The sequence below is a fragment of the Amborella trichopoda genome, chromosome 10, assembly GCF_054954075.1.
Source record: "Amborella trichopoda isolate Santa Cruz 75 chromosome 10, AtrichopodaSantaCruz75HAP2 v2.0, whole genome shotgun sequence".
NCBI lineage: Eukaryota > Viridiplantae > Streptophyta > Magnoliopsida > Amborellales > Amborellaceae > Amborella > Amborella trichopoda.
In genome coordinates, this window is record NC_142345.1 from 37512297 (window position 1) to 37526338 (window position 14042).

At 37.1% G+C, this 14042-nt stretch overlaps 1 protein-coding gene across 1 annotated transcript in view; it reads right to left on the bottom strand.

The window, feature by feature from the left end:
- Window positions 1-1615: 1615 nt before the first annotated feature.
- Window positions 1616-14042, bottom strand: part of LOC18427561 (Threonyl-tRNA synthetase) — a 65418-nt gene continuing 52991 nt past the window's right edge. The window contains exons 17-21 of the mRNA XM_006836610.4: window positions 7881-7973; window positions 7555-7776; window positions 6684-6755; window positions 2330-2401; window positions 1616-1945 (exon numbers count right to left, since the gene is read on the bottom strand). Coding sequence (XP_006836673.3) covers window positions 1850-1945; window positions 2330-2401; window positions 6684-6755; window positions 7555-7776; window positions 7881-7973 — 555 coding nt within the window. The 3' untranslated portion in view covers window positions 1616-1849. The remainder of the gene's footprint in view (window positions 1946-2329; window positions 2402-6683; window positions 6756-7554; window positions 7777-7880; window positions 7974-14042) is intronic.

Sequence of the window (14042 nt, forward strand, 5' to 3'; positions counted from 1 at the left end):
GGTTAGGTTCATAATAAGAAGGGGCGGACCATTGAAGTTAGTAATCATCTCTTAATGAGGTTTTCTATCAAGTACTTGTAGGATTAAAGGCAGTCAGACTTCTTTAGGAGCAGGATCTATCCTTGCATGTTTATGAGAAAGAGGCCTTCTCATTAAAAGGAATGTTGAACTAAGAAACTAATGGTAAAGCCATGGTACTGAGGAGTAATGAGCTTTAAGGAAAACAAATAAATGTAATAGGAGGTCAAAACATATCTAATGTTAGGGTTTGACTTTTAAAACAGAATATCCTCAAAAATACCAAACTTACCCTTTTTCAAGGCTGGGAACCTAACAATTTAGTAATTTAATCCCTTGGAATGATTCAACCAATATTCATTCAGGATGGGTCAAATTATTAAAATGCTTGTGCATGTTTAAAATTCCTAACTTTGAATAAGAGCAATTAAAGTATGTTTGAAGATATTTTTTGAAGTACTTGAGTAACATGAAAATTAAAAAAAAAACTCTAATGTTAATTGTGATATTTTAATCCCTTAAATGAATTTGTAAGGGATTTTTACCTATTAAATAATATTTCACCATGAAGGGTAAAATTTTGATGCCTCAACAAACAATGAACCTATTTTCGGTGTCACCTTCTCATATCCAAGTGATAAATATTAAGATGCGCCACAACAATCTGGAGGCAAAAAAGTCCATTTCGAATAATTTCATGGACTATTCATTTTAATTCTTCACGAATCATCTGATTTGCACAATACTTTGAGCCGGAAATACATGCATCCAAGGCAACTATTTTGTAGTGATTTAGAATGTTTTAAGGACCTGCAAATACATGGATCTAATGCGGATTGCATCTGAAATTTTTGGGGTATTTTGATCAAAATCAGGTTAAGCTCATGCTCTCGGCGATGCACAAAACACTTTCCTATAAAAAGCCTAACAGATTGTATTAAAAGAAAACCCTATGATAGAAAGTTTGAGACAGAGCCTGCCATTAAAAGGAATGTTGTACTAAGAACCTAGAGGCACAAGCATGTTGCTGATGACCTCGCAGATGAATAAATGAAAGCCACAATTCATATCATATAGTAAAAGAAATCAGTCTGATTCCAAATTTATGAGCTAGATGCTCATTACAAAAAGTCATTCTATATGATATTAGGCAAGGTATTCTAAACAAGAGTTTACGAACAGTGAAAAGCCCCAGAAGCTTTCCTGTTTACAACGCTTGCATTACGAGAAACATCGCCTGTTTCATTCAAACCATTCATTCCAACACACTATGCACTTCATTACATCCCATGAAAAATGGAGGAATGTCATCAACTTATAAAAAACCACAGCCAAAAGGTATACTATTATCTTTCAATAGATCTGCTAGGCTAAAGAGACAACATCGAGGTTGCAACAATGAGCACCTTCTCGTTGATCGATGACCTGGAATACTAGCCATAACATTAAATATCTATCTCTACAAGTTTAATGGTTCATCTCATTATACAGCCATTTTGAAATAAACTTTTGCTTGATCTTCAAGAGGCAAAAGGAAATGCAGAAATAACATTTCTATACGTTCTGCATGTCTTGCAGTTCTCTCAAGACCAACTCGGATGCAAACAAGAAGATTCTATTGTAATGGAGTAGCAATAATGCATTAGTGATCACAAAATGTAGCCAATTTCTGGCACCAATTAAGTATCAGAATGCCAAAATCCAGATTTCAAGACAAACAGAGCAAGCCCCTCATATAAAATACAGTTTCACCACCTGAGCGCAAGCTCATTCTTTTAACAGGTTCAAACCAGCCATTACCAGTTTGAGCTCCATAATTCCCATAAATAAACTAACGAAATGCAGCTGTATCTTCCCTGAATTGAGTAAGGAGATCTTCCATGAATTTCACTGAGTGATCAGACTTGTCTCTAACTCTTACACTCACCTGCAAGTAAGGAAGGTTCATCAGAAATGACAACTTCGTAAAGAGGACGTAGGGCCCACACAAAAGGCAGCTTAGTGGCAGATCACAATTGCCTCTGGTTGGAATCCCAACTTCCCCACCAAAAGAAAAAATATGTTCCCATGATTATGTTCGCTAAAGTACAATTTCTTTTGCCTATGTATAGGGTAAAAGAGTATCACAAGCACAATCAATTTGAAACGTGAGAAGATTGTTGGAAGTGAGTTGATTCCCAACTTAATGTTTGCATTCAAAAAAATGACAGCATTTTTCTAGGCCAAGGCACTCTGTGGTCAGTATTACGAGGTAATGGTAATCTTCAAATACCATTAAATCTTCAAATGCCATAAGAAGTCAAGTTAAAACCTGATTGGTGTTTGCTTCCTCCTCACCAACGACCAATATATAGTTGTATTGAGCCAACTGAGCTTCTCGTACCTGCATTTGAAATTAAGTGTTCAGGAGAGGACAATTAGCTCAACAAAAAGAAATTTATTTGTAGTTAATTAATATTCAATAGCAGGTCCAAGCTAAAATCCTAAAGAGTATCTTGTGGAGAGACAATTTATAAATGAAAAATGAAGTTCTTCCCAAAATTCTATAAAAATACAACCAATATACAAGAATATGCATTTAAAAAAAATAAAAAATGGAACTATCACAGACAAGGCTATCATCGATAAACCCCAAAGCGCCATAAGTCATTTTCTTTATTTTCTTCTATTTAAAATTTATAGACACAAATAGCAGGACATCTTTGCGCACAAAAATGTGAACATGATTATGAAGACTGGCATTGAGGACCAAATGTCCTCCACTGCCCTACAGGACTGCAGAAGTACAGGAGATCAAATTAAGAATTAGCGACCACATTCAACTATTCTACTCAAAACTATTTACAGCCCATAGTAGCAGAAATACAGAACATATGGAGGTCAGATAATGAGACCACATTCAATTGTAAAGTTCCCAAGAGTTACATGAACTGTATCATCTAAGAAATACACATCATAGGAGGTCAATTGAAAGCTTCTTTTAAATCCAAAAAACAGCACATAAGATACAACCCCAGGAAGGAGAGTAATCGCTTTAATAAATTGGGAAAATCACAAAATTCCAATACATTAGATAGGATCATTCTGACAAGAATTATCATATGCTCCGCATGTGTTTCAGAAAATACATACAGCTTAATAGAAGCTTAATTCCAAAGGAAACATATTTCTTTTTCCAACCATTTCAAAAATATTCAACAGCAAGCATGACTTGATTAAACTAGGCGCAACCTTCAACAGCCCCTTTCACTACACTAAGCTACTTTACCATGATGGCTCTTCAAGCTTTCACCCCATATAGTTCAAGTACAATAGCACAAGACAAGATGTTTGTGATAGGAACATCCTCAAAATCCAAAAATGCTGTCGCACTCCAAGTATAGTGTTTGTGATTCAAAAAACGGACCGCCCAGTGCCTAGGCGGCCACCCAGGTAGTCCAGAAGGCCTGGGCGCATCACCTAGGCCTAGACAACCAAACTAGGTGGGTAGTCCCTGGGCAGCCGCCTAGGCAGTACAGTACCCACCTAAGAGGGTGCCCAGCGCCCAGCCCTAGGTGGCCACCTAGGGCCTGCACCCCACACAGGGGCGAAAATGGATCTTTTTAAGGGTTACTTAGGGGGTTTGCTTTTTTTTTAAAAAATGCTTTTAAATGTGGGTTTTAGGTTCATTTGAAACCTGAACCCACAAGAATCCATTTTATAGAGACAGAGAAACCTAAAAAAAAATTACATTTTGTGATTTTCATTGGATCGAAGTGTTACTCAAAGTTATGGGAAATGGATCCAAACATCACCCATCATGATTAAACTTAGTTTTGGAGTTTTTTTAGTCATATTAGAGGGTGGTTTTGAATATTTTAGCACCAGAAAACATCTCAGAGGTGGAAGTTTGGAGTTTGAGCAAGCAAAGTAAGTGCAAAACTTTATTTTTTAGATTGCTTGTATTGTTTTGAGATGTATTCTTCAAGATCCAATCAAAGTAGAGACGCGGGTTGAAAATATGGATATAACTCGAATTCCAATGACAAAAATTGCATAAGATGCAATTATTGTGAAAATGATACAAAAAGGGGGCATAAATCGATTTAAGAAACATCTTGCCAGTATTAAAGGGAATATTGCCTCTTGTAAAATTGTTCCTGAAGCTATTAGAGAGGAAATTAACCAATATTTGAGTTCAGTTAAATACAAACAGGAACAAAATCTTTGTCATTTAGATAGGTCTATTTCTGGTTTTGTTAGAAGAAGTGATCCGGGTTGGAAGTATGATCATAACACGAAACCAAACGATAAAAATCGTATAAGGTGTAATTTTTGTGAAAAAGATACCAATAGGGCTATTAACCAATTCAAGAAACACCTTGCCAATATTAAAGGGAATGTTGCTTCTTGTAAAAAGGCTCCTGAAGCTCATCGGAATGAGATTAGACAATATTTAAATTTAGTAAAACCAAAAAGAGATGAAAATGAGCCTTGTTCTATGGAAATATTTTCTCCAGGTTATTCTAGAAGTGGTGATCCAAGTTGGAAGTATGGTCATAACCTGCATCCGAATGACAAAAATCATATTAAATGTAATTATTGTGGAAAGGATACAAATGGGGGTAGTTACTGTTTCAAAAAACACTTTGCTGGTATTAAGGGGGATGTTGCCCCGTGTAAAAATGTTCCTGAGGCTACCAAGGAGGAGATTATACAATATTTGAGTTCAAGGAAGCACAAAAAGAAAGAAAAGGGTAGAGCAACCAAGACTCCTAGGGCCTCATCTACACAGAGTAAGAGGGAGGTAGAAGAAGAGGAGGAAGACGTAGATTCTGAAGAAATAGAGGACGAGCGTTATGTTGAAGAGGGAAATGACTCTGATGATGATGACCTCGAAACTGATGCATATGATGAGGCTTCTCCTATTCCTGATGATGATGATAACTGAAGAATGAAGCGTTGAAGACGTTTAATTCTTGGTGTTGACTGTTGACTATGTAGTCCAAGACTATATTTTCTGAATTTCTGTATGTTTTCTTTTTCTTATTGTTAGTTTCTAGTTTCTACTATCTAACTCTTGTGTGTATCAGTGTATACTTTTATGGTTTTAGCATTGTATGAAAGTATGGACTATGGACTATCAAAATTCTCCTCATTCATGGAAATATCAAATATGGATCATAGATTATGTGTTATATAGTTATGTTGTTATATTTAACATATAGTTATGGATAAAATCATAAAAATTCTAACATTTTTCTTTCTACTGGGCCGCCCAGGTTCTGGGCGCCCGGCTAGGCACTGGGCAGCCTGGACCCCCACGGCCGCCTAGCGCTTTTTGAAACATTGTACAATGTACTCTAACCTTTTTTTTTTTTTTTGAAAGCAAAACTTTTAGTTTGCCTTAATGATTTATGGCTTTCTGCTTGTTTCAAATCCCAAATAATTGGGATAAGCATCTGATGATGATGTTTGTTTCAAATCCATATTTTTTATTAAGTTATTTTCAGAAACTTTAACAATAAAAATAAAATAGGAGAATGTGATTTTAGTAGTATATAAGCATTCTTGAATGACACCCCATTTCAGCACATGTATTTATGAATTTTCATGTTTGTCAAATTTTAACATTCATAAATACGATGCATGAAAAAATTACTCATGTTATACTTTCACAAAGTCAGGGGATTAAATTGTATTAGAGTCTATCCTAACTTCCTCTATGTACAGAAATCCTGATTTTCACAGAGAAAGTATTAACTATTAGCATCAGGAATTTCGTTGTTCTTCAATAGTAACATCAATAGTAAAACTCCATGCAAATTTCTCAATAACTTAAAAAAATATATTGTTTACCTATATTTACACGTCTAACAGGAATATGGCATGATGTTTTCAAGGTCACAGACAAATTCATACAATAGGATTTGAAAAGGGTGACAAATGTGTACGTGATAAAATCCCAAGTTAAAGTATCAATTAAATAATGTTGCACTGCTCCTCCTGCGCAGGAAAGAACATAAAATTAATCACTAAGTTGCATAACATTCTGCGCCGATCCTCATACATGTTATATCTTCTCTACAATTTTCAAGGACCGGGGCTGACAGGCATCTGTCCTTCTCCATAAGTAGATTGGGACCTGATAGCCCTAACCCAATAAAAAACAGGACAAGAGGGGTAGATGACTCCATCCATAAAGGAAAAATGGGCAATGCAAGGTCCAAGACAAAATCTAGCAATATTCCATTTCTATCTATGGAATGGGGCACAATTGCGCTCCATCCAAATAAAAAGCCAAAAGGAGAACCAAAAATAAAAGAATTGTACATGCTCCTTGAAGCAAATATTATCATCATTTCAAATTAAAAAAACAACTATTCTGAGAGGAAGTAGGACATGTTATGCAGTGGATGGTATGGGTTTGGGAACAATAATTCGGAGAGTGGATACATTTTTCCTATGAAGCTTCGCTCCAAAGGCAATGTTTCTGAGAGGGAGTCCCATGCAACTAGGGTAGGAAATATGCAAACACCACAACTAAAAGCATGGTAATAAGCACCCAAAGAAAGAAAAAGGAAGAAAATTTATGCATCAAGTATATCTGAAACAGACATGAAATTTACTAATCTCCATGTGAATTGACAATCTTCAATCATTTAATAAACGGACGTGGATTTTACCTTCTTTTGAATTTTCCTATCAGTAGTATCAACATCTACATAATAGCCAGCTTGATGGATCTGGTCTCGAACCTGCAGAAAAAGATAAAATGTTGGTAGAAATATGCCTTACACAAGCAACATAAGATTCAAAAGATCCCAATTGCAATATATACATCCTTCACATTTTAAATTTCATTTGAAGCCAATCCTGCACTTGATAATAATGATTGATATTCAATTAAATTTTGTTTGCTCATATAAATGGAATGAGAACATTATGGATAATGGATTTCGTTATCATAAATACATTCCAAACACTGAAAAATACTTCCTTGGACTTCCCAATGAATTAATATAAGTGTTCTCACAACTGGGGTTCCTTTGAGTTCTTGGTTCATCCTGATTTTTGGATACCTGTTTCTCAACTGCAAGCTTATGAAATAAGAACAAAAGTAATACCAGCAAAACAACGTATACTTAAGATAAACTTAGCTCCAGTAATTTCTCTTGCAGAGTGAAGGAAGGACTGATTTGGTGGTTGAGAGAGAACAGTAAAACTGAAAATGTATGTGTATATATATATATATATATATATATATATAGACATCAAATCCTTCTGAAATACTTAGATTGTACAATAGTGTATCTAGACTACGGGAATTAGTGCATCAATCCTTGTCTTTAGAACATGTGCCCGTCAACCTTCAAATGGAAATCATTAGCACCATTCAAAGCATATTGGGAATCAGTATTGTATCTACACCATATATTCCTTAACATAATATGAAGTACCAAAGAAACAAGGAAGTGAATCCGCTCAGTGCCTGAGGATCAAGGGAGGATATGCCCAAATTAATATACTTACAGGAACTACAAACATTTTGGTTACCTTCAATGCATAAGCCTGAGATTTCTCTGACACAGGGCAAACAATAGCTTGTCTAGGACTCAACCAAAAGGGCCATTTTCCTTTGTAGTGTTCCAAAAGTATTGCAAACATTCTTTCAACAGATCCTAGGATAGCCCTGTGTATCATCACGGGTCTTTCTCTTTTAGCTTCATCCTCTGCTGAGTAGGTTAAGTTGAAACGAGCAGGAAGTTGAAAGTCCAGCTGCAGTAACAAATTCACAAAGTCAACGATAGATAAAACTTCACGAGAAATTCCAAGATACTTCCTCTTCATAGATAAACTAGAAACATGCAATTTAGTAGTACCTGCAATGTAGCACACTGAAACTTCCTCTTCAAAGCATCAAATACACTAATGTCTATCTTTGGCCCATAAAATGCACCATCACCTGTATTGATCTGTAGAAGAATATCCAAGATATTTGATAATGACAGACATAAGGAGCATTTCAAGGCATTGAAGATAATGCAAAACAATCGATTAAAATGATTAATTTACTGAACCCTATGAAGTACCAATTATGTTTATCTAGGTAGGGATTATGACGTGCATGTCGGAGTTCTGAACCCTAGGATCTGTTGAAAGAATGTTTATTGCAGTACCAATTATGTTTATCGTTAGTTTACCGAACCCTATGAATATGTTTATGGTTGTCCCACTTAAATGGCGGGTTGACTATTGCAACGCCACATCCTCGTCCAAACCCCACCATTAACCTAAAACAAAAAATTTAAAAGAAAATGGAAAAAAAAAGGCTTTTGGTCTGACAAAAATTACTAGCTTGAAAGGTAACTAGGCTAATAGGGGTTTCACACGCCATTTGAAAGGAGGTATACCATGCCGTAGAGCACTCAGAAGATGCTGCTAGGAATTGTTTGATGGAACAAGAAAGGAAATACATTGGAGAGGATAACCGATGGAGGGAAGAATTATTTTTATTTTTATTTTTAATTTTTATTCAATTTCCAGTGATTCAAAAAGCGGACCGCCCAGCGCTTAGGCGGTCCGAAAGGCCTGGGCACATCGCCCATGCTTAGGCGGCCAATCTGCGCGGTCAATCCCTGGGCGGCCGCCTAGGCGGTACCAAACCCGCCTAGGCGGCCTAGCACCCAACCCTGGCGGCTGCCCAAGGCTTGCGCCCCGCCCAGGGGCGCAAAAAAATTTCATGAGAGCATTTTGCATCATTTTTTTTTTTTAAGGTCCAAAAATTAGGGTTTAGGTTCATTTGAAACCTAAACCTTGTTTGAGCCAAATTTAGAGAGAGAAAACCACCAAAAATTTAGATTGTGGTGAATTTTTTAAGATCAAAGGGTAACTCAAAGTTAACCAAAATTGATCAAAACATCACCCATTGGTATTATATTTACTTTTTGATGTTTTGCAAAGTTATTAGGGGGTGTTTTAAAAGATTTTGAGTATTTAGAAACATCTTTGAGGTGGAAGTTTGAAGATTGAGCAATCAAACTCAAAGTGATTTGTTTATTGCTTTAGTAATTTGTATTATTTTGAGATATCTTCTTCGGGATCTAATAGGAGTGGTGATCTCGGTTCGAAATATGACTATAACCCAGATTCTAATGATAAAAATTGCATAAGATGCAATTTTGTCAAAATGATACAAAAGGGGCATAAACCGGTTCAAGAAACATCTTGCCGGTATCAGGAGGGATATTGCCTCATGTAAAAAGACTCCTGATGTTGTTAAAGAGGAAATAAAGAATTTTATAAACGTGGTGAAAATGAAAAAAGATGAGGGATTTGCCTCTATAGCAGAGATTAGGTCGGGGTTCAAGTCATTTTCATGATGATGATAGTGATGAGGAAAGGATTGGGGAGGGATGTCAAGAGGTCGAACAATCCATCATTAGGGGAAAGGGGAAAGGAGTTGTAATTGCTTTTGGTTCTGGGACTAAGAAGCCTCGGGTTAGAGACCCTATGGGTAGTTTCTTACCTCAGCCTGACCTTGAGATTGCAGGAGAGAAAACAAAAAAACAAACCACCATTGAAAATAGAATCAAGAAGGAAGAGAGAGATAGAGCTGCGTATTATTTGGTTACATGGTTCTATGAGGTGGGCATTCCTTTCAATACTGCTCGCTTGAGCAGCTTTTATGCTGCAATAGAGGCAATTGGCCAATTTGGCCTAAGGATGAAACCCCCAACCCCATATGAGCTTTCAAAGCTTTTTTTAAAAAAAGCAGTGAGTGCCACGAGGGATGCTGTAGAACTTAAGAAAGATGCATGGGCTCAGTATAGGGTTTCTCTTATGACTGATGCTTGGAGTGATAGGAAGAGAAGAAGTCAAATGAATTTGCTTGTGAATTGTCCAGTAGGGACTGTTTGTTTGAGGTCTATTGATGCCTCTGATCATATCCATGATGCCCATTACATATTTCAAATGATAGAGAAGGGAATCAAGGAGGTCAGGGAGCATCTTGTTGTACAGGTTGTCACAGATAATGCTGCTCCTATTGTTGCTGCATCTTATTTATTGCGCATAGCTTATCCTAGAATCTTTTGGACACCATGTGCAGCACATTGTATAGACCTCATGCTTGAGGCTCTTGACGGTTTAACCGAGATATCAAGAACAATGAAGAAGGCCAAGTATGTTACGAATTTCATTTATAGCCACCATATCACCCTCAGCATGATGTGTACCTTTACAAAGAAGAAAGAGATTGTGAGGCCTAGGGTCATGAGATTTGTGACCTGATAATTATGCCTAGATAGCATACATTCAAGGAGAGTACAATTGAGGTAAATGTTTACCTCGGATGAGTGGAAAGCATACAAGTGGTCTACGGCTCAAGTTGGAAAGAAGGTGAGAGATAATATACTTTCTAAGACTTTTTTGCGAGGGGTGAATGACGCTTTTAAAGTATTTTTTGCTATTATCAAAGTCCTTCACATGGTTGATAGTGACAAGCCTTTTATGGGCTACATATATGATGTTATGGAGAAATGCAAAAGAGAGAGCCCAAAATTTCAATGATGAAGAAACCCGTTACAAGCCTATTTGGGAGATTATTGATGAGAAGTGGGATAAGCAGCTACATCGGCCATTGCATGCAGCTGGTTATTTTTTGAACCCAACTTTGTTTTATATCGACAAGGATATACAAACAAATGACACAATTATGGATGGATTTAATAAGTGTGTAGAGGTGCTAGTCCCTAACCTTGAAATGCAAGATAGTATATGCGCTGAAATTACATGCACTCATTAAAGTCTTTTGGGAGTCCAATTACGATGAGGCAAAGGACCAAAATTAATCCAGGTATTAAATATTATTATATTAATAATATTCTTAAGTTCATCTTCATCAAGTTAAACTGTTCAAGTAATCAAGTATTATATGGACAATGCTATGAAGTGGTTAGTTGATGATGAGGTCGAGGGGCTTGAAAGATTGACATGGGACATGGTCATGGATGCTTCAGGGACATCAACTGATCCTCTTAGGGCCACTAGAGCTTCTGCACAAAGAACAAAGGTGGAGGAAGAGGAGGCAGATTCACAAGAGACAAAGGAAGATGAGTCGCAATATGTCGAGGAGCGTGACGACTTCGTCGACTCCGATGAATATGATGCCAATGCTGCTGACCCAAGATTTTTTGATGATGAATGAATGTTGATTGTTGAATAATTATTAAACGTTGTTACTTTGAACTTTGATTGAAGTATGGTGTATTGAACATTTGAACTATTGAAGAGTCATTTAAGTCTTCAAGTATTACTTTCATAGTTTTATAATTTGGTTGGTTGGCATATTTTAAGTTTTAATTGGATATGGATTATGGAGTATGAACCGACTTATGGATTATGGTTATACTTATGGAATGTGTGCTAAATGCTAATATGTAGTATAATTTGAATATAACTTATAGTTAGATACTCAAATAACTGCAGAATCCTTATTTGGATTCAACTGGGCCGCCCTGGGCGCCCGCCTAGGCGTTGGGCAGCTTGGACCCCCCAATCCGCCTAGGACTCGCCTAGCGGTTTTTGAAACACTGTCAATTTCCATGAATGTATATTATAGTTTTAGTTTTAGAGTTTATTTCTAGCAAGTACTATTCATAATTACTATTCATGAGTATTGATCATGGGTACTGTTCATAGAGATAAAACTGTCATTACAAATTTTAAGTTAAGTTAGGACATATGGGCCAATTTATTATTTATTTGGACACTTTTTGTATTTGAAACATTAAATTATAATATATAGGAGGTGTATCGGGCCTTCATGGGGTCATTCTACATGATTTTTAGAAATTGAAAGAGAAAAAAAGCCTTAGCATTTTGTAACCCTAGCTTGGGTGTATAGAAGAAACTCTAGGTTTCTTTGAATTATGCTTGTGTTTGGCTTTGTTTCTTGCTGATTTTACTGTTTTCTTAAATTTCCCTACTGGTATCAGAGCCCACAATCTGCATGAAAGATATTGTAGCAGTGTAAGGAAATTACTGTAGCATGTGTATTGTACAATAAGGTGACTTGGATGGATGTTCTCCAAAGGAATAACCCCATAGAGGAAGAAATAGGCGGAGAACAGAAGTACAATAATCGGAGGGATGACCCATCAGTAATTGCAATCCCTTAAATGTGTGCTCCAAACTTGTTGTGAAGTGGCAGTGGATGAGAAGATGGGAGTGAGACTCCATATCTTCCTCACACAGATGGCCTCTGTTGGCAAAGTTGAAACCTCTCATTTGGAGCTAATCGAAAGTATGTTTTTTATCGGAAATGGTGCGCCAAGAGAAGCTTGGATCCTAGGAGGGGTTTCAATGATCCAACCTTTATGGTGGGTGGTGAAAGTGGAAGGATGGTGTGGGTCGATGGCTTTGTAAAAAGAGGTAACCTAGAAAATTCCAGAATACTATTAGGACCAGATGGGTTTGTTGGGGTCGTCTCCCTTAATGAAGAGGGTGGAAAGGTGGTTGAGGAGGTTGAGCAAGTGGTTAAATTCGTGGTCCTGCAAGGTTCCTCTAAAAATTGTTAACCAAATTTGCTGGCTGTTGTAGGATTGGAATTAAAGAGCAAATGTGGCATCCGGGTTACTGGCTAGGGAATAGAGGTTAGGCCATAGGTCTTTCAGGGGGGTCTCCACGATCCACGTGTGTTTCTAGAACAGGACTCTAATCACCAAAGTTAACTTCATAACGAATTGTGGTATGAAGATATCCCGGCAAGGGTAGATGCTTTTGAAAAAGGCAGAGAAGCCAGTTATACTGAGGTTTTCTTTCAGGAACCAATCCATGACTGAGGTTTGTTTGGTAGCAAAATATCACCACCATTTGCCAAGGGCGTTGTTGGTAATCCTGAGATCATGGAGCCCCCAGCCCTTTTGGGCTGGGCTTTGTCGGTAATCCTGAGATCACGGAACCCCCAGCCCTTTTGGGCCTGCAGGCCTTGTCCCAAGAGATTAGAGGAATATTTTTCCTAGGACTGTTACTAGACCAAAGGAAGGTTCTCATGGTCCTATTGAGAATGTTGAGAGTAGAAATCGGTATGATAAAACGCAACATGCCACTTTTGGGTTGGCAGACCTTGTCCCAAACGATGGACTGTTGCGATTACAAATGATAGGAGAACTGCATGAATAATATGAAGGTTACAAATTTCCTGCAAGATCAGCTCTTTCAAGGCCACCAACCCGGGCTTAGGAGCTCTCTCTTACCAATTTTGACTATAAATTAGCAATTAACTCAATCGTAGTCAGATGTTAACCATGAGCAAAAGCATTAAGACGTTCAAGGACAATTGGATTTTTGAAGTTCTCCTGACCAGTAAATTTTGCTGCAAAATATTTTTATGCAATTCCAAGAGCCAAAACCATCTGGAAAACACATTATCCAACTTAAATCTCAATAAGACAGGCACATGATCCTAGAAAAGCTCACAGGAGACCAAACAGTGAAGAAAAAGGCCGCTCCTGTAGAATCATGATGCCTTCTTTATAATGGCACAGTAATAAAGAAAAACCCCAAGATCTAGTACCCAATCCCAGCTATTCTCAAGAGGTTTGGGAATGCTCATAAGCGCAGACTATTTTATGATTCAATAATCCATATAGGTTCATGGGAGCTTCTCTGTTCATACTGCTTGAGGTCCACTACAAGGAATTTACTAAGACATACATGATAGTAGGTCACTAAACTTCAGTGGGGTTTAAGTTTCAATTCTGATTTCATATAGCAAATTAAGTGTTTCTCAATCCAAAATATTTGCTTTAACAGTTTAACAGAGTTGATTGTGACATACAGTGAAATACTGTAAAAGCATGTAATCCATCACATACACCATTTGCATAACAATGGCTATCAGAAACTGAGTCAGAATTAGGAACCCAAATCTGGACATAAAACCAAACTACAGGGACTTTTGAAACAACCAGAGATTAGAGGACATTATAATTGTTAAAATCACAATTTCGCTTGAAAGTCACAAATGGGGGGAAACTCTC